We start from the raw sequence: 25,545 nt of genomic DNA on the forward strand, positions 1-25,545 counted from the left end.
TTTTATGTGAATCTGAATTTTTAGTAAGCATTCATTTTTAGTTTTTTACCCTTAGTTTTTTTTTTTTTTTGTGCAAAATGTTTTAATTATTATTGAAAAACAAACGTCTCAAGTTTCAGTAATTTGTTAGTTTAACTTTATAGTAACTTTATCTAAATGTTAAATAAAAAAACTACGCATACATTATCCAATTCACCTACCGTAGAGTTTCATGTTAGGAAAATAGGATTATAAATCCAAACGTGTAACGTTTAAAATTGTGCCACTTGTACACTATCTAATCTATAAAATATATACAATCTTATCATCTATATTTGACATTGATTCATTTTATCTTTGTATTAAATATTATAAACCTAAATTTGTATCCGTTGCCAAGTCATTTAAAATTGTACCACTTTACACTATCTAATATTAACAATAAAATCTTAATTATAAAATGAACTTTCTTTATTTTAGGTAAAATAAAGTGTTTAAGAGCTTGCCAAAAATTGTATAATGCTTTTTTTGATAAAATCTTACCAAAAGTCTTATAATTTAATTGGTATCTCCTCATGTGTAGAGTGTTTGGAAATTTAAGAGAAAGAATTTTGCGGGGTTAATAGCATATTATAAATATCTTAAAATAAAATAAAAATGTGAAAAGTTTTATAGTTCAATTGACACCTCTTAACATTTTCAACAATGATTTTCAAAGTTCAAAATCCTCATTCCCCACCGTATCTACCAATCCTAGAATTTCTCACAATCAAATACAATGCACCATCATTTTTTTTCCAGTAATAATAATTAATACACCAACATACTTGGAGTCTTGGACCCCGATAATTCAGTTCATAATATACAAGTGCTTGCAAAGAAATTTAAAAACAAAACAAAAAACAAATATTAGTAGAAGGTAGTCGATTTCCTAAAATTAATAATCAAAGAAAACAGACTTATTCGTTAGTTTAATTACATTATTTTCTAATATTACCAATAACATCTAGCTCTGCTGTATAGTCCCCCCATGCTTGGGTCTAGTGAAAGGATTCATCATGACTTGTGCTGTTTGCTTGGAACGCGCTGACATGAAACTTGCAACAACAGGCTTTACGTTTTCAATGGTATTGACGATAACCAAGAACAAAATTCGATAAAAAGCCACCATTCCTAGCAAGATAGCAAGATCAACCCACTTAGAGTAGCTCATTTCCACTTGCCAAGTATCTCTCAAAATTTCTTCACCTCTTAGATTGATTGGCCTTCCGGCATTATCTCTGGGAAATGTTAGCCCTTCAAACTCGTTCTTGAACAATCCTTGGTATGCATACTTGTGGAAAGCAATGTAGTACAATGGGTATCTCCAAAATGGTTTGGGAAGATCATTCGGATATCGAAAAAATCCACCACCTAATACCATGAGCCCTTGAATTCCAGCACCAGTTATTATACCCATCAAGAAATTAGGCACCACTCTTGCAACAGCCATCATTAGGCTCTCAACTAACATCATGCAAGCAAATAACACAGCAGCAAAATATAGAAAGTGTTCAGCATCTCTCTGAAGTCCTGGAGGGTAATAAGCCATTGCCCCTGGAATCAGTGAAATCACTAGCAAGAACGGAAGAGCCGAGAATGTGTTGCCTATAACGAATGCACCAGTGCCATAATGTCCATTTAACCTTTCTCGTTCAAATATCTGGATAAATGGGAGGGGAAAAAAACACATGAAATAATTGAGTATGACATTAACAAAGCTTCAAATTTTGGATTAATTGCACTTTGATCATCTGCATCTAAATCATGGAATTAGTTCTAATGTCATTCTAATCTATAAAATCGAACAATCAAACTTGATTTATTAGTAACAGGCAAGCTCTGCTCGTCACCATAATTTTTTGTTGATTTAAAGAAGGAAGTAGATCTATGTGCATAAAATTGATTGATACTTAAAAAAGAGAAACAAAACAAACCTTCATTTCCTCCACAAAAGAAGGGAATCCACCGATGGCCATGAAAGTTAAGAATGAAGATACAAACATGATCAGTGAACCTCTAGCCTGAAAAAATAAAATAAAAAATTACAATGTTAATTTAGCTTTTGAATTGATCCTAATTTGCATTATAAATCATATGTATAAGGAATTAATATTTAATATATCTCTCATAAGAATTACCTGAATTGATCCATAACTATAGCCAACATCATAAAACACAGTGGCTAGGCCTATAGCTAATGCAACATAAATAGCTAGCCGCAACCAGTAATAGCCTAGATCACGGAACATATTCACGAAAGACCTTTTCGTAAGAACAAGACACTGAGTAACGAAGCCAGCATGGCTTCTCTTCATCTCTAACGTTCCACAATCCTGAAACCAACATAAATTTTTCACTCATTAATTTTTTTTTTTTGTTTTTCTATAATTGATTTAGGAAAGATTATTTATATATGCTGTGTAAATTAAACTGTAAGATTAATTTCTTGCTTAATTAATTACCTGTTTACATATATCTGCTACTTGTCTTTGAACTTGTTGGTAAGTTTCAGATGATTTATATGACTTTTTAAGAGACTCTATTGCTTCCTCTGTGGGTATTCCTCCATCTGAACCTTTCTCAAGATCCTACAAAAGATTTATATAAAAAATATATATATATATTAGATTTATAAGTAGGTGTTTCTAAATGAGTAATTGCATAAGACTAAGTTGAAAGGAAAATCACCTCTATTTAAAATTGATTTATTTCATGGTTCAAATTAGTTATTACTAATATGTTGTGTAGTATTTATCAAGTACCATGACCTTCTATATACGGGATATTAATTATTTTAACCCAAATGAACTCACTCTATTCCAAACAAAATGGAGAGGATATGTATCTATAAAATGACATTAATCAAGTCACCTGCTAAACTGCCATTGATAATAGGTTAAATTACATATTTGGTATTCAACCTTTGACCTTTATTTCATATTTATTCTTATGTGTGGCAACCTATGACATAGCATGAATTTAGTTTGTCATGTCACTATTTTCATCCAATTATGAGGAATTTTTTTAAACAATTTTGAAAATATAATGACCAAAATGAAGTATTTAAAATATAAGGTCAATTTTGAGATAAAGGTTAAAGGTTAATGACACAAACAAAATTTAATATCAACAAACTACCAAACATAAGAGCCAAGGGTCGCTTACCTTTTCAAAATCCTTGTTTATGGTTTTAAGGAAGTGATCAGATGGATTTTGGAGAGTCGGGCAAGGAAAGCCATTTGAAGCAAAAAACTACATGAAATTGAAAGTGTGAAACTTTAGTTATATATTAATTGCAACAACAAGAGAATATATATATATATACACACACACTTCATAAACATTAGAGAACTTACCTCTGTTGCTTCTGAAGTAGGACCAAAGTACACTGTTCTCCCTGACGACAAAAGGCAAAGATTGTGAAAGAGTTGGAAGACCTCACTGCTGGGCTGATGAATGGATGCAACTACAGTCCTTCTAATTCCATCCCATTGATCTAACTTTGCAATTCTGCTCATCACATAATATGATGATGCACTGTCAAGTCCACTTGTTGGTTCATCAAGGAAGAGAAGCTTTGGGCGTGTCAGGATCTCTATACAAATGCTCACTCTTCTCTTTTGCCCACCACTGATACCTTTGCCTCCCCACCCACCAATTCTTGTGTTCATGGCATCTTGTAACCCCATTTCTTTTATTGTCATCTCTGCTCTCTCCTTCTTCTCTAACATTGACATGGAGTCTGGGAGTTGGAGCTTAGCCGAGTAATACACAGCTTCTCTCACCGTTAAAGTTGTCATCAAAGTATCATCTTGTGTCACATATGCCTATATTTAGGTTAAGGTAAAAATTAAACTAATTAGTATGTTTAAATGGCTAAGAATAATTAAATTAATTTCTTGGAAAAGCTTCCATCGCTCAGTGCACTAGACAAGACATGGTGTAGACATATAAACAATTTTAGACACGCATGTTTCCAAATCTTGTCCGTCCAATTCGCTAGAGTGGACCCAAGTCAAACCCTAATTTCTTTAAAAAAAATATTCGCTTTGATTTGAAAAGGTGAAATTTTTTTTTTTCTCTTACCGATGTTCCAAAAGCCAGTTTCTGTTTATGGCCATTGATTAGAATTTCCCCCAATTGCCTTGTGTTTGCACCTAATCTCCCTGCCATAAAACACTAGTTAGACATTTGTCAACAAGTGATAATAGTTACACACTATATATATGGAAAAATAGTGGAAATCATGTTTTTAGTTATAACTTATAATTGTGAAATTGTGTTTTCAAAATACTATTTCACCATTTCATATTAATAAATAAAATCGTGTTTTTAAAACAAAATTTCGACTAGAGTATAACTCAGCCTGTATAACAATGCTCCTTTGAATTGTCAAATCATATTTGCTTATATTTTTTGAATTGTGTTTTTATTTTTAATTATTATATGAAAAATAAAAAATAAAAAACACAGTTTCTGTAGCAAAATAATATTGTGTGGTGGGCATTCAATTTCTTTTTTGACATTGAAATTTTTCTTGTTGGTTCTAAAATGCCTGATGGAGCTAAAGCTGTAATATAGTATATACAAAAATAGTAACATATAATTGCTTAAGGAGGGTTTTTTTTCCCCTAAAAAATAGGTTTCTTTTAAAAAGAAGATTATAATTGAAGAAAGAAGGGTTGACAAGTGTGGTCACTACTCCGGCCTACGTAAATCTGAATTTAACATTGTGTGGGACCACTCAAGTAATTGTAAAGCTTGCTACTAGTCAAATCCACAACCTCAAACTTGCAAAGTAGTGGAATAAAGTAGTGGAATACAAGGACTAAACCACCTCCTTCGTTGATAAACAATAGTGTGCACATACATAATGTTCAATATATATATATATATATATATATTTCGTCTTCTTCCTTACAAAATTAGGAGACATGCATCTCAAATTGCCAGTAAGAGGAACTTGCAGAGGCCTTCAACTATGTTTTGATCTCCAAAAAAAAAAATCAAGAAAAAATAGAACTAGTCTGGTTAAAACTTACAACACAAATAGGTCTTCTTTTTAGTGTAATTCGCATCTTCTTCCTACTATAGTTTTGGATGCTTGCAGGAAGGATGCTACTTTTGTTTTGCTTTAATAATATTCTTGGTTATTAGGAAGCGTTAAAAAAAATATATAAGATACACTTCCTTTCAATTATAGTTCATCACGTTTTCGTCATTAACCCATCTGAAAACCACATTCTATTTTTTTTGTCCAAAATACATTTTTTATATAGTTGTACAGGAAAATTCTAATAGATATTAACGAAATGAGTGCATAAATATTGTTTCAAAGCAAGAGATCGTGTAAATTTGTAAATTTTCTTAGTTAAAAAACCAAATTTAGAACTAACGTTAAACTTAAAAGGTGTAAATAGTATTTTAGGCAAACAAAAAAAAAATATGATATACCTGCTAATCCATCAAGGAGGGTAGACTTGCCACAACCAGAAGGACCCATTATGGCCAAGAGCCCCCCTGGTCGTGCATAACCAGTCACACCCTCAAGTATTGATTTGCTACCGTTCTTTCCATTAACAGTCACCCACAAATCCTCCCATGTCAAGAAAACACCATCCTCATCCTCATCCCCCATAGTTCTAACAACAACGTTTCCACCTCTGTTGCCTTGCAATGGATTATTTATGATTTCCACTTCTAAAGCTGTGGAACTCAGAGTTTCGGAGTTTTGGTTAGGTTCAAGATTTCTAGCATTTGGCTGAAGAAGCGAAGCCATGGCCAATTGGGTGTGCAAAGGAGGGGATAGAGAGGAGGACTGCTTTGAGAGCTTAGCACTTAAAGGCGTTGCTGAGAACTCAGCATTTATGATATGTCTGAGCATGTGGTTCACGAGTTCAACTATTCAAATCTGAAACCGCATATTTTTTTTGGAATCGGTTACCAATCATATCTTGACACCTATACATATATTCGCTATTGGTTGGTACGAAAGAAGACAGATCTTTTATGTCCGCTCTATTTGCCACAGTTTTTTCCTGTAATTTGCCAAAGCAGGGGCGGCCCCAACATAATTTGGGACTTAAGGCGTAAAATTTATGCGAGATCTTTAATATGTAAATATTAATTAAATAAAATTATTTAATACTAATCAAATTAAGGTTAATTTGATATATTAAATACATAAATAATACCAATTAGACTAATGTTAATTTCATATAGAGAATTGAATATCATAATTGAATTATAAATATTAATAAAAAGAAATAAAAATATATTGCGATTGAAAAAGATACTTTATTTTAGATATAAGACGATACATAGTTAAATAAAGTTGTAATATAATTTATAATTTTTAATTTTTAATTTTGATTTTAAGAGAGAGATAGATATTATTTGATGTGTGGCTTTGTAGGATATTAGTTTACAAAAATCAAAGTCTCAAACTATCAGGAGAGATTAATCTATAATTGATGATTTAACACATTTGCAACATCTTTTTCAAATATTTTAGGGTTTCAATTGAGTTAAGGTTCTATTGGTCTCGTAATTTAAGAGTCTTAATAGAAATTAAAAAGAAAAATGCACTAATTAAAAGTACTATAAAATGTTCAAAATATAATGTGACATTGTCTCTCATTGATGAACTTCATCAATTTAACTAATGAATGTTTATATCACTTTTTTGTGATTAATAACATGACAATTTGTAAGTCAATAGTAAAATTTATAGTATCTTTAACATCACTAATAAAAAAAAAGTACAACCTTTAGAAAATATATATATAGTTTTATAAAAATTTGGGACTTTAGCTATAAAAAGTGGGGCCTTTTTTTCTAAAAAAATTTTGTTTTTTTGGTGGGGCCTTAGGCCTAGGCCTTGAGCCGGCCATGTGTCAAAGTGGTCCATTATAAGACATCAATTTTTTCTCCGTCACTCGCATTAATCAACTTAAACTAATAGCCAAATTTATGACATCGAAATTGTTTTTCTAAACTTTTTCAAGATAAAAAAGAGGTTCCTAAGAATGGTACTTACATATGGTAGTGTAATCTAATAAAAAAAAATGAAGGTTTGAATTCCATCATCCTTATTATCAAATTATTAAAATATATATATATATATATATATATATATATATTAGAAGCTACAATGCTGTCTATAAATAGACCCCAAGAGTGGACTTCACGATATTCCATCGTTTTCCTCTCTGATTTTTAGGAAAAAAAAAAAAAAATCTTTGCATGTTATTTTCATTCTCATGAGACTTCCATTCCATCTTCTATAGGAATGACTAATACAAATTCTTATTAAAATGAACCTTTTTTTTTAAATAAAAATAAAAATTTTATAAGATCCCCTCCTTTAATTTTTTCACTTTTAAATGAATGTGGTTAATATTTTGTCAAAAATTTTATGGTTCAATTGCATTATTCAATTCTTCTCTCCATTGGCATAATATGAATTTAAATCTTCTCACCACTACTTATATTATAAGAACAAAAATTAAATATAATCTTTCTAATAATTAATGATTTTTTAGCTATAATAAATTTAAATCTATCATTTAAAATAAATTATTATTTATATTAGATAATTAAGTTTTAAATAACATGACATCATATAAAAGCCTTAAATTTATATATAAAAAAAATGGGTTGGATTCAAGTTATACCAGGTGTAACTCTATGTAATATTACACTACTCAATATTTTTTTAATTAGATGCGAATTTTGACAACTCAACTGTTGGATTACATTATCTTTGTATATTTTTCATATTTAAAAAATTTCAAGGTGACAAAGATTAATAGTCATATCATTAATCAATTTTTTAAATTCAAGTTTTTGTAATTTAAAATATTGCATAAAATATGAATTTATAGATCGAATAGTAAATAACATCTTATTGGTATAAAAATTGGCATGCATATCAAAAACATATAGAACATATAATCCAATGGTAAAATTTTCCAAATATGAATTCAATAACAAGTTATTGAATGGTGTAACATTACTTAGAGTTACTCCATGTGTAACTTGAACCCAATAAATATATATACATACATATATATATATATATATATATATATAATGCATTATATTTTTTCTATTTGAAGCCAAATGAAAAGAGTCCAAATTTTGTATAACAAACTTTTTTTTTTTTTTTTTTTTGGGGGTTGTAGAATGAAACCTTATATCAATAATTCTAGAATAACATCCTCTCACACATCTTTTTCAACAACTCTCTTACGTAGCTAATTGTGAATTAAAAAACAAAAAAAGTGTAGTGTGTTTATGTGAAAGTGACATACAGTGATATGATAAAAATTGTGATCCTAAAATAACTCAAACAAAGTAATGCTATAGGCACAATGATTAATTTTGATAACAAATTTCACACCTACTGAATGACTTATTATTATTGATTTTTATATAGACCCACTAATAATGCTAATTTATTATCTACCATTAACAATTTCCTATCTTATACCTTATATGAGAGTGAATTTTGTTGTAAACTTTGATATGTCTCAACAATTGATACAAAAGTTCATAATCTTTGAATTCTGCTAACATTTAATGCATTTTGACAATTGTGTGGCTCACAGAGAGTGTTAGTAGAATTCACGTACAAAAGAATTCACGTGGATGTTCAGCTTGATGCAAAGGCCGTTGTTCAGCTTTTCTCAAATACTTCAAGTGTTAACCGTTGTGCATTGCCTCTCCTTGATGACTGCAAACATTTGATATCTCAGATTGGCCAAGTCCGAATCAGACATTGTTTTCGTGAGGCCAATACTTGTGCTGATTTTTTGGCTCAGTTAGGATCTCAACAGGATAGATCTTTTGTTTTATTTCATGACCCCACCTGTGGGTATGTTGGATTTGTTAAGCTCTAATAGAGCTGGTATGTACCATAGCAGATACTCTTCTGATCTGCCTTGTTCCCCTTAGTTCTTTTCGTTAATGAAGTTCCTTTCTACCAAAAAAATAAAAAAAAAATCACGTACGAGTATTTTCAATAGTAGTCCCAATCCATTCACTTGTGTTGTGTGGCTCACAATGAGACTATTGGATCACCCCTAAATTTTTTTATTTAAAATATATATATATATATATATTAAAATCCAAATTTAAAAGTGTGAATCTAAAAATGTTTCCTTAATCTTCAAAAACGAAAACCAACGCCCTAAATTAGGTGTTGGATCAAAAAGGACAATATTGTTAATGCCTTAAAAGGCGATCCTGAGAGCTCAGCATTTGTTTCACGAGTTCAACAATTCAAATACGAAACGGCAAATTTAGTGGGCCCGGTTTACAAGTCATACTTTGATAACTAGACATTTATGAAAGTAGTTGGTGCGAGAGAAGATTTTTTTTTAGTTACCAAATTATTTGTCACAACTTTTTGTTGTTATTTGATTAAATGATCTATGATGAATGACAGTGATAATTTTTTTTTTTTTTTTTTTTTTGAGTTTTAGTTTATGACATTTATTTTTTATGATAATTATGTATCATCAGAGCAAAACACTAATCAATTAAACTTTACATCTTTTATTCAACTATCAAAAACATTATCAGTTAAACTAACTAGAACTCACTACTTTCATAAGAATTCATCAATTTTTCTCCAATATTAACAATTGGCCAACATGGTTTACAGTTAGCTCAATTAGTAAAATCTCTGATAGTTAGTTATATAAGAGATCTATGATTCAATCCCTTCCTACACCAAAAAACTTATTGGTCTTATCCTCATTTTCCTGTTATTATAACCATCAAACTATTTTTTTTACTAAAATAAAAGTATAGAAATGTGTCTATCAATAGACCCTCAGAGTCGTCCAAGACTTCACTTCATATATTCCATCGTTGTCCTCCCTCAATTATAGGAAGAATTCTTTTCATGTGATTTCCATTTACATCTTCTCTAGCGATGACAAACACAAAGCTTTCTTTTAAAAGAAAAATCAACTACTTCTTTTTCCTTTTTTTTTTTTTTTTTTGTTATAAAACGTGTCTATACATAAAAAAAAAAAAATAATAATAATAAAATTATACTTTTTTTTTTAAAGGAAATAAAATTATACTTCAATTGTGTTATTCAATTCTCTCAATTAGAAGAATATGAATTTATATCTTCCCGCACTACCTATATTGAAAGGGAAAAAAGTTAAATATAATCTTTCTCATAGTAAATAATAAATTTAACTATATATCATTTGAAATTAAATTATCATTTTTATTAAATAATTAAGTTTTAAAAGGTGTGACATCATATAAAAGCATTAAAATTTGATCAAAATTTTCTCTCTTTTTGAGAAACAAAATTGATCAAAACTAAATCTGAATAATTTATTTGATTATATTCTTTCTAATTATCCAAAAAAAAAGATTAGATTCTTTCCATTTGGAGAGAAACGAAAAGAGTCCTAGTTCCTTGTAAGACGACGATTATTTTTGTCTTAGAAAGAGACAACGGAGGACCCGACCTAAGAAAAAGACTAATGCATATCAGTCATCAGCATTACACATAATTCTGATGATGAATTATTGGAGTTCATATTCCTTGAATTCTGCTAACATTGAACGCATTAATTTTTGACATTTGTATGGCTCACAATGACTACTACCAATCAACAACTATTTTCATTTGTCCCAACCCAGCCACTTGTATGGTTCACAAAGACAGACAAATCATGACACAATGGGATCACCACTAAATTTTTCTTATTTAAAAATATATATACTAATCTTAGCTTGAAAAAAATGACTTCTTTTTTTTTTTGAGAAAGTAAAAAAAAAAAAAAAAAAAAAAAAAATGACTTCTTAGTTGTAATTTTGTGCTGATATGACTCTTTTTTTATTTATCCAAAGTTAAAATTTTGGCTCTTTATTATTCTCATATAACTCAACGCATTTAGAGTAAAAGCTTACAACTCCATCTATCATCTATAAGCCTATGCTCAAAAGCATTACAATTAGTTATTAGTTATTTAACGTTCAGTTATAGCTTTACATTTTACTACCAATGTAAACTTATATTTTAAACCTGTAAAATGTGTAAAATATTATATATATATATATATATATATATATTTATAAAAAAAATACAATTTTGTAAATTATGAATTTTGCTTATTTATTTTTTGATGAATAACTCCATCTACCATCTACAAGCCTATGCTCAAAAATCATTCTGCTTATGCGCTTTTCACCCCCTCACTGTAGAATGGGATTTAAAAGCTTATATTTTATTGTTATTCTTGCATCACAAATACATTAAATTTCTTTTTAACCACGGTAGATGGAAGAATAAATGAATAATAAAATACAAACTTTGCTAATGACTAATAATGAATACAATTTTATATTTTAAAAAAAAAAGTAAAGACAAATATTGATGGGGGAAAACAAAGCCATCAAGGAACCAGTTAGCAGGTAATTAATTAACAAAATTTTAAATAAGAAAATGCTAAGGACATAAAAATATTCACAACTTTTATTACAACTAGACACATAACAAATTGTGAATGATGAAAGTACAATTGTGAGTCCATAACGTTGTGAGTTCTGAATAAGTTAAGTTGAGCAGTTGACTAAACACCAGGAAGTAGATTGAAATTTTTCTAGAGGCATTGAAGGACTTTCTAGATGGGCAATTATTATTAACTAATCAAGTCACGGACTCCACCTACCCAATCACCAAGAAAGCTACACTAGCTAGAGTGTAGCCATCTTGTTTACAAGTTACAAAAACATTTCTAGACTCATTTAGGACCATAAGTTTTTTTTTTTTTAACCCAATAAAAAAAAAAAAGGTCTTTAGTATAGTCTAATTGACCCCACATTACGTAACGGTAATGAATAACACAACATGTATCACTAGAGTTTTGATAGAGCTATTATTGTAGGCCATTATTGCCATACCATGGGCCAATAAAATTTTTGTCTTGAATTCAAGTGGCCTAATCACCACTAATGAGTGCGTTGATACTCATCTTCATTTCTATTACCCTCAGCACGTAGAGTTTGCTACCCTCCCCTCCTACGTGTTTTTTTTTTTTTTTTTTTTTTACAAAAAATAAATTGATTTTACTATAGGATTTTTGAAAGTCAACTATTCCAAAGAAACTTCGTCATTGTTTTATGAAATAATATTTAGAGATAATTACACTATACTCCTTTAACGTTTGGGGAATGACATCTCACTCCAAACTTAAGAGGTAAAGACATTCACCTTCTTTGAGATTTGAAGAAATTAACGCCCCCTCCCTTTTTGTTTATATTTAGTAATTAAATATTCTAAATTCTTATAAGAATTTCTTTACAAAATTTTAACTATGATTAGTAATAAAATAATTGATAAATTTAGAATAAAAATGAAAATTTTATCAAGTATCAAAACACTTGCAACAACAATCTCTCCTTAACTTGATGAAAAAATAAAACCAAAATTCACACTTAATATTTAAAAATATACTTTATTTAAAAATTTAAAACAATGAATTTTAATTATGAAATAAGATAATTTTGAAAACTTATACTTAAGCAAATGGAAGGTTAGTACACAACATTTTTAATATTAATTTAAAGTTTAGTCAATTGAATATCTAGTGAGGAAAAATGTTTTTTCCCTTCAACTTTGGGGTAGAGTATTATTTACCCAAATCTTAAGGGTGGGAAGTAAAATTACTCTTAATATATTTTTTACCAAGATGAGAACCATTTTTACCCCTAATGATGATCGATAAATTAAGCCGACATTTGTGAAAACCACCAATTCTCCACTAATAAAGACAAATTTCTAATAGAAAGAAGGGGGTGGGGGGTGGGGTTTAAATGCTTATATGCCACGTAATGTGTTAAACTTATAACCTTTTTCTATATTATTATTATTATTATTAAAACTTTTCTACTCCATGATTAATTGTAGAGAAAGAAAATTGTTTGACCTATAGATACAAGAAATTCATCATTGAGGCAAATTTATGCTCTAGATTTAATTAATTACTTCTAGTGATTATACTGATACAGTGATGCTGATTGACTTGCCCCATGGACAATGAATTAAAGCAGAATCATGAAGGTAGATTGAGAAAGGAGAACAATGTATCAACATATATGGAAAAACTATTCAAGAGTGAAGTAAAAAAGAGCCATCATAACAAACAAGAAAACATTAAAGAACATAAAAGACTTTTAGTACCACAAATGCAATAAACTCAAGGGAGTTGAAAGTTCTTATCATATTCTGCAACACATAATTAAATGTCCTGCTAAATTAGATAAAACCAACCACTTTACACTTCCACCTCCATGTGATGTTATTTAATTAGAATTAAAAGATCCGGAAATGGCATCCGCATGCATTGAACATAAACTAAGAGAGTGAAAAAGTTTACAGATGTAGTGTTATAGAAACTATTTTTAGAAACATTTTATGAAAAAAGGAAAATAGTAACTAACTTTTTTGCAGTGTTTCATATTTCTCATAAAAGTGGTATAAAACTTTCCTAAAATGACCTATTGACAAATGCCCTAAGGGCAACTAGGAGTTAGTGATGTTCGTGAGTATATGCTTTGGTTGGTTATTGAAGAGGCAAAATTAACTGAAGACCACTATGAATCTCACATCTCCTCATTCCTCATCAACCAGACTAATAAGGATTGGGCCTAATTGACTATGGTATCCTTATTTAATTTTTCTCGAAGGTCATGAGGTTAATTACTATTTTATATTTGAGTCTTTTGGTTCTGGGACATATTTACTCATAAAGCATCATGTATATCAATAGCATACTAGCAACTTATGGCACAACCAGCACAAAGAAATATAAGTGTACGCTTTTAGACCCCTTAAAACACAACCAGATTAACCTAGTTAATTAGCCAAGTGATTACTTAGTCAAATTATCAAATCTAGGTTAACACAAATATATCAAATCATTGACAAGTGCGGAAAATAAAGAACACAACGATATGATAACCAAGAAAACCATACCGATAAAAACTTGGGGAGGATTTAACCTAGTTATCCTCAAGATAAACTGAATCCACTATAAAAGAATTGAAGTTTACACAATAGGGACTTAGACCACTAACATCCTATTACTACCTCGAGTAGGAAACTTACTACCACGACCACGTGACAGCTCCGAGTCCACAGACTACTTCTTTCTTGGATTCCCAGCAAGTACAAGCACTCCCGCTTTTGTATCTTTAAGCTCTTGAATCTACAATTAAACTGATCACCAAGCTCTCAACATCAATCTTGAGATTGGAAACCCTAAGTGTATGTGAAGGCAAACACCTCTAGATCTCACAGAAGATTCACACACACAGTATAAAGAGCAACCAAAAAACGTGGCTAGGGTTTTCCCTTTTATACTTAAGACAAAACATAAAACCCTATACGTCAAACGGGTTTGGGCTGAGTTAAAAATTCTGCAAAAAAAACAATCTGCATGACTTTCGATCAATCGAATCTAATTTTCAATCGATCGAGCCAGACAGATTTACACAGAAAATCCTACAATAACTCTATTCCAACTTTACATAAAAACACATACTTTGAGTAAGTCTAAACAAGACTAAAACGTTTTGATCATGGTTTTCCAACATTACAAAATGAAGTTCTAATACATTAGTTCCTAATTCCTTAGAACCTAACAAAATCCCCCCTTTGGCAATCCTTGACAAAACACAAACTAAACAAAGTGCTCAAATTTACATAAAAACAGCCCATTACAAAAATATTGTCCAACACAACAAATTCAACCTAACTACCATCTATCAGTTGCAAGTGTAGACAGCAGCACAACTAAATCAACATGTATATTCCCGAAACACTCAACAAACACATAAACGCATATGTGGAAAATACAAGTAACACAAAATAAATTCTTGATTTCACATAACACAAAATAAAGACATATTTCATAAATAACCTCATAAATATAAATCAATAGACAATGTGAAACAAGAAACATATATCATCAATGTATCTCCCCCTATCAAGGACAACCCAATCAAAAACAAAAAATACATCATGAGACAAAAATGTAAATACAGAATGAAGCACCTAGATACAATCTATAAGCTCCACAGCTCCAAAACATCAAAAATCTCCCCCTAACAACAATAATCTCCCCTACATATGTACTCCCCCTTTTTGTGACGAATTGCCAAAGGGCACTCACTCATCACCAAAAGGAGGTGGCGGAGGTGACCATCTAAAATGCTCCAAATCTGCTCACAAGGCACGAAGCTCATCAAGCATGTCCACCAAAAGCTGACCACAAGCTTCCTAAACAGTCATGATAGTCTCTAACATACGTCAAATGTCTGAATCATTTAAGGTATAAGGTGGAGGAACAGCAGCAGCAACAACAAGATCAACAGACTCTTCAGTAGTAGTATCACCTGTAGAAGAGGGAGAAGGAGGTGTGACACTGGAAGACTCAATCCTAGGGTGTTTAGAGCTTGCTCTCATCTGAGCAGCCCTCTACCTAAGAAATGTGGCACCTATAGGAGCGATAATATGAACAGACTCAGACACCAGAAACTCATCTAATACTAGATGTAACAAAATCCAATGAATAAAAACGGGAAAGAAAAGAGCATGTGCAATAGAACTACTCCTGTGAAAAGATGAGGAAAGCTCATAAGAGCATCAAAGACAAGGGCATACAAAAACGCACAACGCTCGATAGGGATGGTGTGCAAATAAGAGATAGGCCAGATGGAACGGCAAGAAATCCGAAAAAAGAGATAATGAGTCTCGGTCAGCTCGTGAGAGGTGATACGAGGATAAGAACCCCACTAGATAGAAGTACCAGTAATAAATGACATAATGTCATCAAGGAGCAGAGACTCATCATATGGATAAACAAGATGCTGGACCAATGGCACCCCAAGAGCAGTAGCCACTACCGAAGGAGTAATGGTGTACTCATCACCCCGTATCCAACTTCTCACAAGAGTGTTAGAATCATAGGAGTGGACAGAGAGGTTCGAGTAGAACTCTCTGATCAAGGTAGCCGGAGGAGGATGATCAACATCCAACAAAGGTAACCAGCCCCTAGGGCAAAGTTTCTCCTAATCTCACCATCTAGCTCGTCTAACAAAACTTTCCTCTCAGCCCAAATATTCCTACGAAGATTCAGCTTCTCATATGCTTCCTGGTTTTTCTTACTCAGGAACTTCTCACTATTAAAGGTGAGGGAAGAAGAAGAAGTGGAGGTCCTATGGGCTCTAGTCTTCCTAACCATGATGCTAAAGATCAAAAGGATAGACACAACAGAGACAGAGAGAAAGAAAAAACAGAAAAATCAAGGGCAGACTACAAGTTAGCACAAAAAATTATAGAAATAACAATTCTATATGATGCATGAACATTATCAACATATGATGCATATTCTAATGCAGTGAAAATAAGTTCAATTTCACTTTATAATCACAAAATTGGCTTGAGCATAGAATTTAAATCAAAAGCCCCAAATTTGAAAACCCACTTTCAAAAATCTAGCAAATTGACCAAATTAATCATTATACAAGATAGATAACATAAAATAATGATCAAAGCAATCAATCTAACAAGCCAATTTTATCAAATTAAGCTCAATTTAACAAAATCCCCAAATCGGGTAGTTTCAAGCCCTAGAAAAACCAATTTTTCCAAAATCATCAAACTGATCAAATTAAACTCCAAGGAACAGTTTAATAACATCCCATAACAAAAACCCATTGATCAATTTTGAAAGAATTGATTGAAATTAACAAAAATCCCAAATTTTCATAGGTTCGACATTCTCCCTAAAATGCATGAAAAAAAAATGCATGAAACATGAAAATAAATGAAAAAGGAGGGGCAAAAACGTCTTACCGGCCTTAGAGGACAAAAACCCTTGAAGAAATTTGAGGGAAAATGACAAAACGATAAAAACAGTGATTTGAAGTCTTGACCGATCGAAGAGAGAGAGAAAAGTGTTTTGAAAAAGTTTGAAAGTGATTGAACACGTGAAAACTCAAGGTTTTAAAAAACTCTCTATGCGATTTTCGATTGATCGAAAATTAGATTCGATCGATCGAAAATGCCTTCAATTGATCCAGAACCAATCGAGCAGCAGTTGAAACGATTAAATTCAAACCAAAATTTTAATCGCATTTTCGATCAACCAAGAAACAGATTCAATCGATAGAAAATCTAAAAAAACACAATTTTTTGAAAAACAGAGCAATTTTATGTAGAAACTCCTCAAAGCATAGTATTTTATGAGATACATGTGTAGTGTGTGCAATTAGCAAAAGCTTGAGATACATGTAAGGTGATATGTGAATAGTAATTAAGCACACTTTCTACAAAATTAACCACATAGAATTTGAAAGAAACTATCACCTAAAGAGTTACATTATATAACTCTCACATCTCCTAGAACAAAAGCTTGCAATCATGTAAGTTTCTTAATTTGCCTCATATTGTACATACCAATTTTATTTGATCAGAAACTTATTAATAATAGCCAAGATAATGTATACACCAATTTTATTTTATTTTTTATTTAAAGTCCAATAATGTACACACCAATTTTAGCATTTATTCTGAGGCTACACCTTATGTTCTTTTTGTGCATGTGCTACACTTTCTCGAGAACAAAATCTTACGATATGCACTAAGGTGTTCATGATTGGCTAGTAAATAATGGTGAGATGGTTATTTATGCCTTTCTCAATAAGTTTAAGTCCGTCAATCAAAGACATGTGACTTCAAAATTAGGATCATGTGATCAAAAACTATAAACATCTTCCCACACAACATGCACTACAAAACTCAAACTAGTAAAGTGCAATAAATAAGCTCATCCAAGCTAAACAAAGTACAAAGACATGTTATGTAAAGATAAATTGGCCAATCCTTGATTATAAATCCAAGATGTGAAATACAAAACACAAAAATCTTTTTGGTTTTAAAAAAATTTATGACCAAAAACAAAAAGCACACATTATGCTAAATGAACAATGCAAATGCAATGCAAGAAAGTGCTTAACTAAGCTATAGAGGGTACACAAACAAGAATGAAAGTTCAAATAGTGTATAAAACACCCTTGAACGTTTAGACCCCCAATTACAAAATAACCAATTCAAGCTTTATGACAAACAACTAATGTGCGGAAAATGAACAAAAGCTATGAAAAGAATTGGTAAACAATCTAAGCCAATTAAAATCACAACCACAGCAGATAATAAAAGACAAAGATAAAAGGGAAGGAAGATGCAAACACAAGGACAACACACGATGTGCTATCGAAGAGAAAACCGAAACCTTCGGTGTAAAACCTCTCCCCCGCCCTCCAAGCGGTAAGTAATCCACTAGAAAATGTAGTTGGGATACATGAACAACAATAGACCCTCCAAGCCTAATCTACCCAATGTACCTAAGCCCTCCAAGTTTCTTACTCCAATGAGGTTGCGCCGAACCTATTTCTTTTCTAACTTCCCGGATTCCGCTACTTGACCATAGCATCAACCAATGTAGATTGGTTCCTTCCTAACTGCTTCCTAGAACACCAAACAGCCCTCTCACAGTAATGGATAATGTGAGAAAATGTTTTGGTAAAAAGACCTCTCAAGGATTTAACAATGGAGAGGAAGAGAGTTGAGGAATTTGAAGAGTCTCTTATGTGAAGATTGTGAATGAATCAATCTTGTATAACTCTAGGGTTTCTCTCACAAAATTCTCTCTGGAAGCTCTCTTTCTGTTATGGGTATAAGGGGTATTTATACTGGAGTAAGAATGGAATGTGAAGAGTCAGGTTTTTCAAAACAGGGCTGGCTCGCGGCTTGGCCTCACGGCTTAACTGAGTCGCGAAATCCAGCCACGAGATAACAGAACGGCCAGTTGTCCTATTTTGTCATGTAGTGCTCCAGCTAGCATGACGCTTCAACTTCTGGCATGCTTGGCACATGTGCTGCTTCTGGCGGCTTGAAGCCGCGAGTCACCCACAAGATCCAGTCACGAGTCTCTGTTTTCTTGCACACTCTTGAGCATTTCAACACTCTATCTCACTCACTACCCTTACAACAATCCCACCTAAATACAGGGTTACTAAGTGTTGAAATACAATCAAATTTGGCACGGAATAAAGCCAACAAGATGGTTGATTAAATTCAACCTTACAAAGAAATATCAATTTCTTAATTAACCCTTAAGTACATGTACAAACTAGTATATACTCACACAAAATCAGAAATAGCTTAGCACTTATATAACACATATTATTCAAGTTTCTCCACAATGTCAAGCATGTTCTAAATCAAGAGAGAGATATCACAATTCATGTAATCCTCAAGAAAAATAAAACTACACACAAAATAAAATATTTTTGTCTTTTTGAAATTTTTCAATGTTTTTGGATTTTTTTTTTAATAAAAAACAACCTAAAAAAAAAAACAACCAAAAACAAAAACAAAACATGTCCACAAACAATTGAAAGAATTAAATCAGGGACAAGTAAACAACACTCACCTTAGCAAGTCTTTTCTCACCCATATAGCACAAGTCTTCGGCTTTGTAGGTGAAAATCTATGAGAGGCAGAGTGTATTTGAGGGATTACACCAATCTTCTGAGAAAGACTAAAATCCTGCAAATTCCTTTCACAAGCCAACAAGCTTAAATTTTTCAAAAGAATATGAAACAATTTGTATGGACTTATGGCAGGAGAAATATCATCACAAATCCTAGACTGAAACACAGAATGCTTAAATTTCAATTTATGACAATTGGGACGAATGTGACCGGAGACACCACAAAAGTGACAAACATGAACAAATTTAGGAATATCAGTATTCCTAACAACAAATCTAGTATCAGATTTTGGTTTTTACCTCAAAAAAGAACAGTTTGGTCTAATATGACCAACAACACCACAAAGGTGATAGACAGGCACAAAAATAGATTTATTATGCTCTCTAACAGTAGGTTTAGACATAGGTTTAGAAACATCAGCATTTACATCAGAACTTTAACCTTTGTCTAACCTAGCAAAATAAGCATTTTCTTTATTATTTCTCTTGAAATGAGGGATATAAACTTTCTCATTTTTAGGCTTAAGAGAAATAGAAACACTTTTGTTATCAACAGTAGGCTTGGTACTAGTCAAATTTTCAATTTTAGCTTTAAATTCATCTAACTCTTGTTCCAAGCTTTTCATCTTCTCATCTTGAGAGGAAATTTGATTTCTCAAAAATTCATTCTTTTTATTAGATTCATCTAATCTAACAACCAATTCCTCTTTTTCAAGATTAGCCAATTTTAACTCTTCCTTGAATTTCTTAGTAATTTTCATAGATTTCAATAATTCCTTATGGAGAGTTTCACAAGCATCAATAAGATCAATAGATTCATGAGCAAAAACATGATCAAAAAAACACTTCAAATTATCCATGATAATAGAGGTCAAAGATCAGCTCTTAGATCAAAAGATCTAAAACAAAAGAGCTACCCACTCTGATACTACTTGTAAGTTTTTAGACCCCTTAAAACACAACCAGATTAACCTAATTAATTAGTCAAGTGATTACTTAGTCAAATTATCAAATCTAGGTTAACACAACTATATCAAATCATTGACAAGTGTGGAAAATAAAGAACACAACGATATGATAACTCAAGAAAACCAAACCGGTAAAAAACCTTGGGAGGATTTAACCTAGCTATCCTCAAGGTAAACTGAATTCATTATGAAAGAATTGAAGTTTACACAATAGCGACTTAGACCACCAACATCCTATTGCTACCTCGAGTAGGAAACTTACTATCACAACCACGTGACAGCTCCGAGTCCACAGACTACTTCTTTCTTGGATTCCCAGCAAGAACAAGCACTCCCGCTTGTGTATCTTTAAGCTCTTGAATCTGCAACTGAATTGATCACCAAGCTCTCCATATCAATCTTGAGATTGGAAACCCTAAGTGTATGTGAAGGCAAACACCTTTAGATCTCACAGAAGATTCACACACATAGCATAAAGAACAACTAGAAAACGTGGTAAGGGTTTTCCCTTTTATACTTAAGACAAAACATAAAACCCTACACGTCAAACGGGCTTGAGCTGAGTTGGAAATTCTACAGAAAAAGCAATTTGCACGACTTTCAATCGATTAAGTCTAATTCTCGATTAATCAGGCCAGGAAAATTTACACAATAAATCCTGCAGTAACTCGATTCCAACTTTACATAAAAACACATACTTTGAGCAAGTCTAAACAAGACTAAAACGTTTTGATCATGATTTGCCAACATTACAAAATGAAGTTCTAATACATTAGTTCCTAATTCCTTAGAACCTAACAATAAGAATTACAATGGCCATAAAAAAAATAATAATAAAAAGAAGAAAATTATTCCAATAAATTAGTCTTTGGAACAAGATTTTGTTCATTCCATTGAAAACTTGCTATCCACGTCAACGTTGTGGTATTAAAAATACACACATAAATATATAAAGTTTTACAACTTTCTTTTACAAGCTTTTATATTTTGAAATCATTACAACATAGTTTATTATTGATTGTCATTATCAGTTGTAATTAGAAAGCATGCAAGTTCTCTCTTTTTTTTCTTTTTCCTTTTTTTTGTGAAAAATTCACAAGTCATACATGAAGTCATGAATAACAAATTTGTTGTACTCTGTTGTTAGGGATAAATCCCAAGGCAGACGGATCAAATCAACAAAGTTAGTCATAAGTGATGGTGTTGCCAAAAGAGACAGTCTAGATAGCCTAACAATCAAAGAACTGGTAGAGGGAATCGTATCTCAGATAGAAAGGCAGAGAGGCGGACGGACTCTTTGAAGTGGACCAACTCAAGCAAGACGAACAGACTCTTCATAGTGGATGGATTCCAATGAGACGGATGAATGCAAAGGAGATGGGTGGCAAAGCCACGTGGCACCTACGTGGCCTAAGTGGTCTCCAAGAAACCTAATATGGAAATGTCTTGTATCCCATGATTAACCCTAATCAAAGGAAACTCTACAAGGAAAGGATTCCACAAAATACGTGTATTAATGAGGATTTTCCCTACAATGAAAAACCTTCTCCACCAAGAAACGAAGGTCAACTCCACACTACTATAAAAACTCCAAAGCCCTCACAAATCAAGGTACGCATAATTCTCCCAGCTCTGGCACTCTAGAGTTGTAGAAATTCTCTCTAACTTAACCTTCAAAGGTATGTACCACACCAGTACTCTTTACAAGGTCTTCTTTGCTTTCGTTTCGCAGGTTCTATCTAGAGCACGTGAGGACTGCGCAGCTCACTGACAATTTTTGGCATCATCAGTTGGCGCCATCTGTGGGGAAGAGGAAACAATAGTAGCCATATTACCACTTTCCAGAAAAATAGTAGTATGGTACTCACTCGCTCAATGGCAAGCAACAACAATCACAGAGATGAACCACGCACCACTGCCCTTAAAAGACAGGTACAGACTCTAGCCACAATTGTGGAACGCCTTACTAAGCAAAACCACGACCTGGAGGAACAACTGCACCAAAAGGATGCTGGGCCCAACAATCACAGAGAGGAGCAAGAGGGCACCAACGCCGAAAGGAAGGACCAAGAAGGACCAGAAGGCAGCAATGCCCCGAGCAGACAAGAGCGACAAGACACCAGCCATCCATCCGTCACAGATACGGCACCACTACACATGGTTGCAGAAATACAAATGATGAAGGAGAGGATGGACTTCATGATAAACGCCCTCAAGGGGTGGGTGTCAAACGACCTTGACGAGCTAGTCCACCGGACGGACTCGCTGTTTACAGTACTCATCACTTCGTTCCCCCTTCCAGCAAAGTTCTATATGCCATAGATAGAAGCCTATGATGGGTCAAAGGATCCCTTGGATCACTTAGAGTCATTCAAAACCCTCATGCACTTACAAGGTGTTCTAGACGAGATCATATGCTGTGCTTTCCCAACTACATTGAAAGGTCCCACCAAGATATGGTTCGGCAGAATAACACCCAACTCCATCGGTACCTTCAAAGAGCTAAGTGCGCAGTTTGCATCGCACTTCATAGGAGGGCACAAGTACAAAAAATCCACTGCATGCCTGATGAGCATCAAGCAATGAGAAGACGAAATGCTAAGGTCCTACATAGCATGTTTCAACAAAGAAGCTCTTTCAATAGACAAAGCTAATGACAAGATACTTGTTGCTGCATTCACCAATGATTTGTAAAAGGGGAAGTTTTTGTTCTCCTTATACAAGAATGACCCAAAGACCATATCAGATGTGCTTTATCGAGCCACTAAGTACATGAACGCAGAGAACGGGCTATTGGCTTGAGAGGAGAAACCCAAGAAGAGGGAAAGGCAAGAAAATGCACAGCAGGACAGGGGACAGAAGACGACTAGAACCGAAGACCGACGAGAGGATAGGCGCTCTAAAACCCCCACTGGAAGGTTCACTAACTTCACCCCATTGACTGCCCCAGTTGATTAGGTATTGATGTAGATCAAGGACGATACGACCTTGACGTGGCCTGGCAAGTTGAAGGGAGATCCCAACAAGAAGTCCAGAGACAAGTATTTCTGTTTTCATCTAGATCACAGTCACAACACATCTGAATGCTATGACTTGAAGCAACAAATCAAAGCCCTTTTCAGACAGGGGAAACTACAACAATTCGTCAGCAAAGAAAGGGTAGACCCACCGTAGGAATAGGCTGCCAAAAGGGATGGTGAGCGCCCCAGGCCACCTTTAGGGGACATAAGGATGATTATAGAGGGCATCACAGCATCTGGCTTGTCCAGAAAGGCACATAAGACTTACCTTAGGATGGTTCAGAACATCCAACTAACGAGTTTCATTCCAAATATGGCACAGGTCGACAACCCCATAATTGGGTTCTTTGAGGAAAATACTCGACATCTCCACCACCCCCATGACGATGCACTCATTATTAGCATACGAGTAAGGGACTACAACACTCACCGGGTCCTAGTTGATAATAAGAGCTCTGCTGATATCCTCTATTACCCATTGTTCCAATAGATACGGATTGAGAGAGAGCGGCTCGTACCGACTAATGCACCACTCGTCGGGTTCAGAGGAACGAAAGTGTACCCCCTCGGTGTAGTTACATTACCCATGACAATCGAAGATTACCCTTAGCAAATTACTAAGGATGTTACATTCCTTGTCGTTGACTGTTCATCTACTTACAATGCCATAGTGGGTTGACCTACCCTCAATTCATGGAAGGTCGTGACTTCGACCTATCATCTGATGATCAAGTTTCCCACTGAATACGGAGTAGGAGAGGTATGTGGAGACCAAGTGGCAACACGCGAGTGCTACATAGCAATGTTGAAGATGGACGACCACTTACATACCATGAGCATAGAGGAGTAATGGACAGTTGCAGAGCCCGTTGAAAGGTTAGAGGAGATACTTCTTGATAACTCCAAACTTGAGTGAATGACGAGGATTGGCACCCTCACCAGTCCATCAATCCGTCAAGCACTCACGACATTCCTAAGAGAGAAACAGGATGTCTTTGCTTGAAGCCACGAAGACATGCCCAGGATCGACCCTTCAATCATGGTTCATAGGTTAAACGTCTCACCTTCGTTCCTCCCTATTCGGCAGAAGAAGAGAGTGTTTTCCCAGGAGCGAGACAAGGCTATAGCGGAAGAAGTTTGCAAGTTGCAAAAGGCAAAATTCATAAGAGAAGTATACTATCCCGACTGGTTGGCCAATGTAGTAATGGTCAAGAAAGCCAACAGAAAGTGAAGGATGTGTGTAGACTTCACAGACTTAAATAAGACATGTCCCAAAGATAGCTACCCACTCCCGCAGATCGACATCCTAGTAGACTCGACAGCAAGATAGCAATTGTTGAGCTTCATGGATGTATTTTCTAGTTACAACCAGATCAAGCTAGACGAGATTGATTAGGAGAAGACGTTGTTCGTCACCAACCAAGGCCTCTACTACTACAAAGTGATGTCATTCGGTCTCAAGAACGCAAGCGCAACATATCAGAGGCTAATGAACAAAATATTTGCACATCAGATTAGGGGGAATGTCCAAGTCTACATGGATGACATGCTAGTGAAAAGTCGACTAGAAGACAACCATTTGGACGACCCCAAGGAAACCTTTGATACCATCCGCTCTTATAACATGAAGCTCAATCCAAGTAAATGCGTATTTGGGGTAACGACTGGAAAATTCCAAGGATTCATGGTGTCTCAGAGGGGCATTGACGTCAACCCAGACAAGATCAAGGCCATAATGGAGATGGCACCACCAAGGAACATAAAAAAAGTGCAAAGCCTCAACAGTAAGGTAGCAGCGCTAAATAGGTTTGTGCCGAGGGTAATGGACAAATGCCTGCCTTTCTTTCGCATATTAAAGAAGTCCCTTGAGTAGACAGCCGAGTGTCAACAAGCATTCAAGGACTTAAAGGCATACCTCTTTTCCCCACCGTTGCTAAGTCC

At 33.6% G+C, this 25,545-nt stretch overlaps 1 protein-coding gene across 1 annotated transcript; it reads right to left on the reverse strand.

The window, feature by feature from the left end:
* Positions 1-750: 750 nt before the first annotated feature.
* On the reverse strand, positions 751-5,890 carry LOC126705831 (ABC transporter G family member 1-like). The gene is made up of 8 exons (XM_050405047.1): positions 5,476-5,890; positions 4,108-4,187; positions 3,378-3,848; positions 3,187-3,273; positions 2,484-2,609; positions 2,160-2,354; positions 1,956-2,042; positions 751-1,681 (listed from the first exon to the last, which is right to left on the reverse strand). The coding sequence occupies exons 1-8, from the start codon at positions 5,798-5,800 to the stop codon at positions 986-988; spliced, it is 2,067 nt and encodes a 688-aa protein (XP_050261004.1). The 5' UTR covers positions 5,801-5,890; the 3' UTR covers positions 751-985.
* Positions 5,891-25,545: the final 19,655 nt, after the last annotated feature.

This window comes from Quercus robur, chromosome 11, assembly GCF_932294415.1.
Source record: "Quercus robur chromosome 11, dhQueRobu3.1, whole genome shotgun sequence".
NCBI lineage: Eukaryota > Viridiplantae > Streptophyta > Magnoliopsida > Fagales > Fagaceae > Quercus > Quercus robur.

Coding starts and splice junctions, on each gene's coding strand:
- LOC126705831 (XM_050405047.1), bottom strand. CDS start 5,800: ATGGCTTCGCTTCTTCAGCCAAATGCTAGAAATCTTGAACCTAACCAA. Junction 3,274..3,377: donor CTACTTCAGAAGCAACAGAG/GTAAGTTCTCTA, acceptor AATTTCATGTAG/TTTTTTGCTTCAAATGGCTT. Junction 2,043..2,159: donor ATAGTTATGGATCAATTCAG/GTAATTCTTATG, acceptor TTATTTTTTCAG/GCTAGAGGTTCACTGATCAT.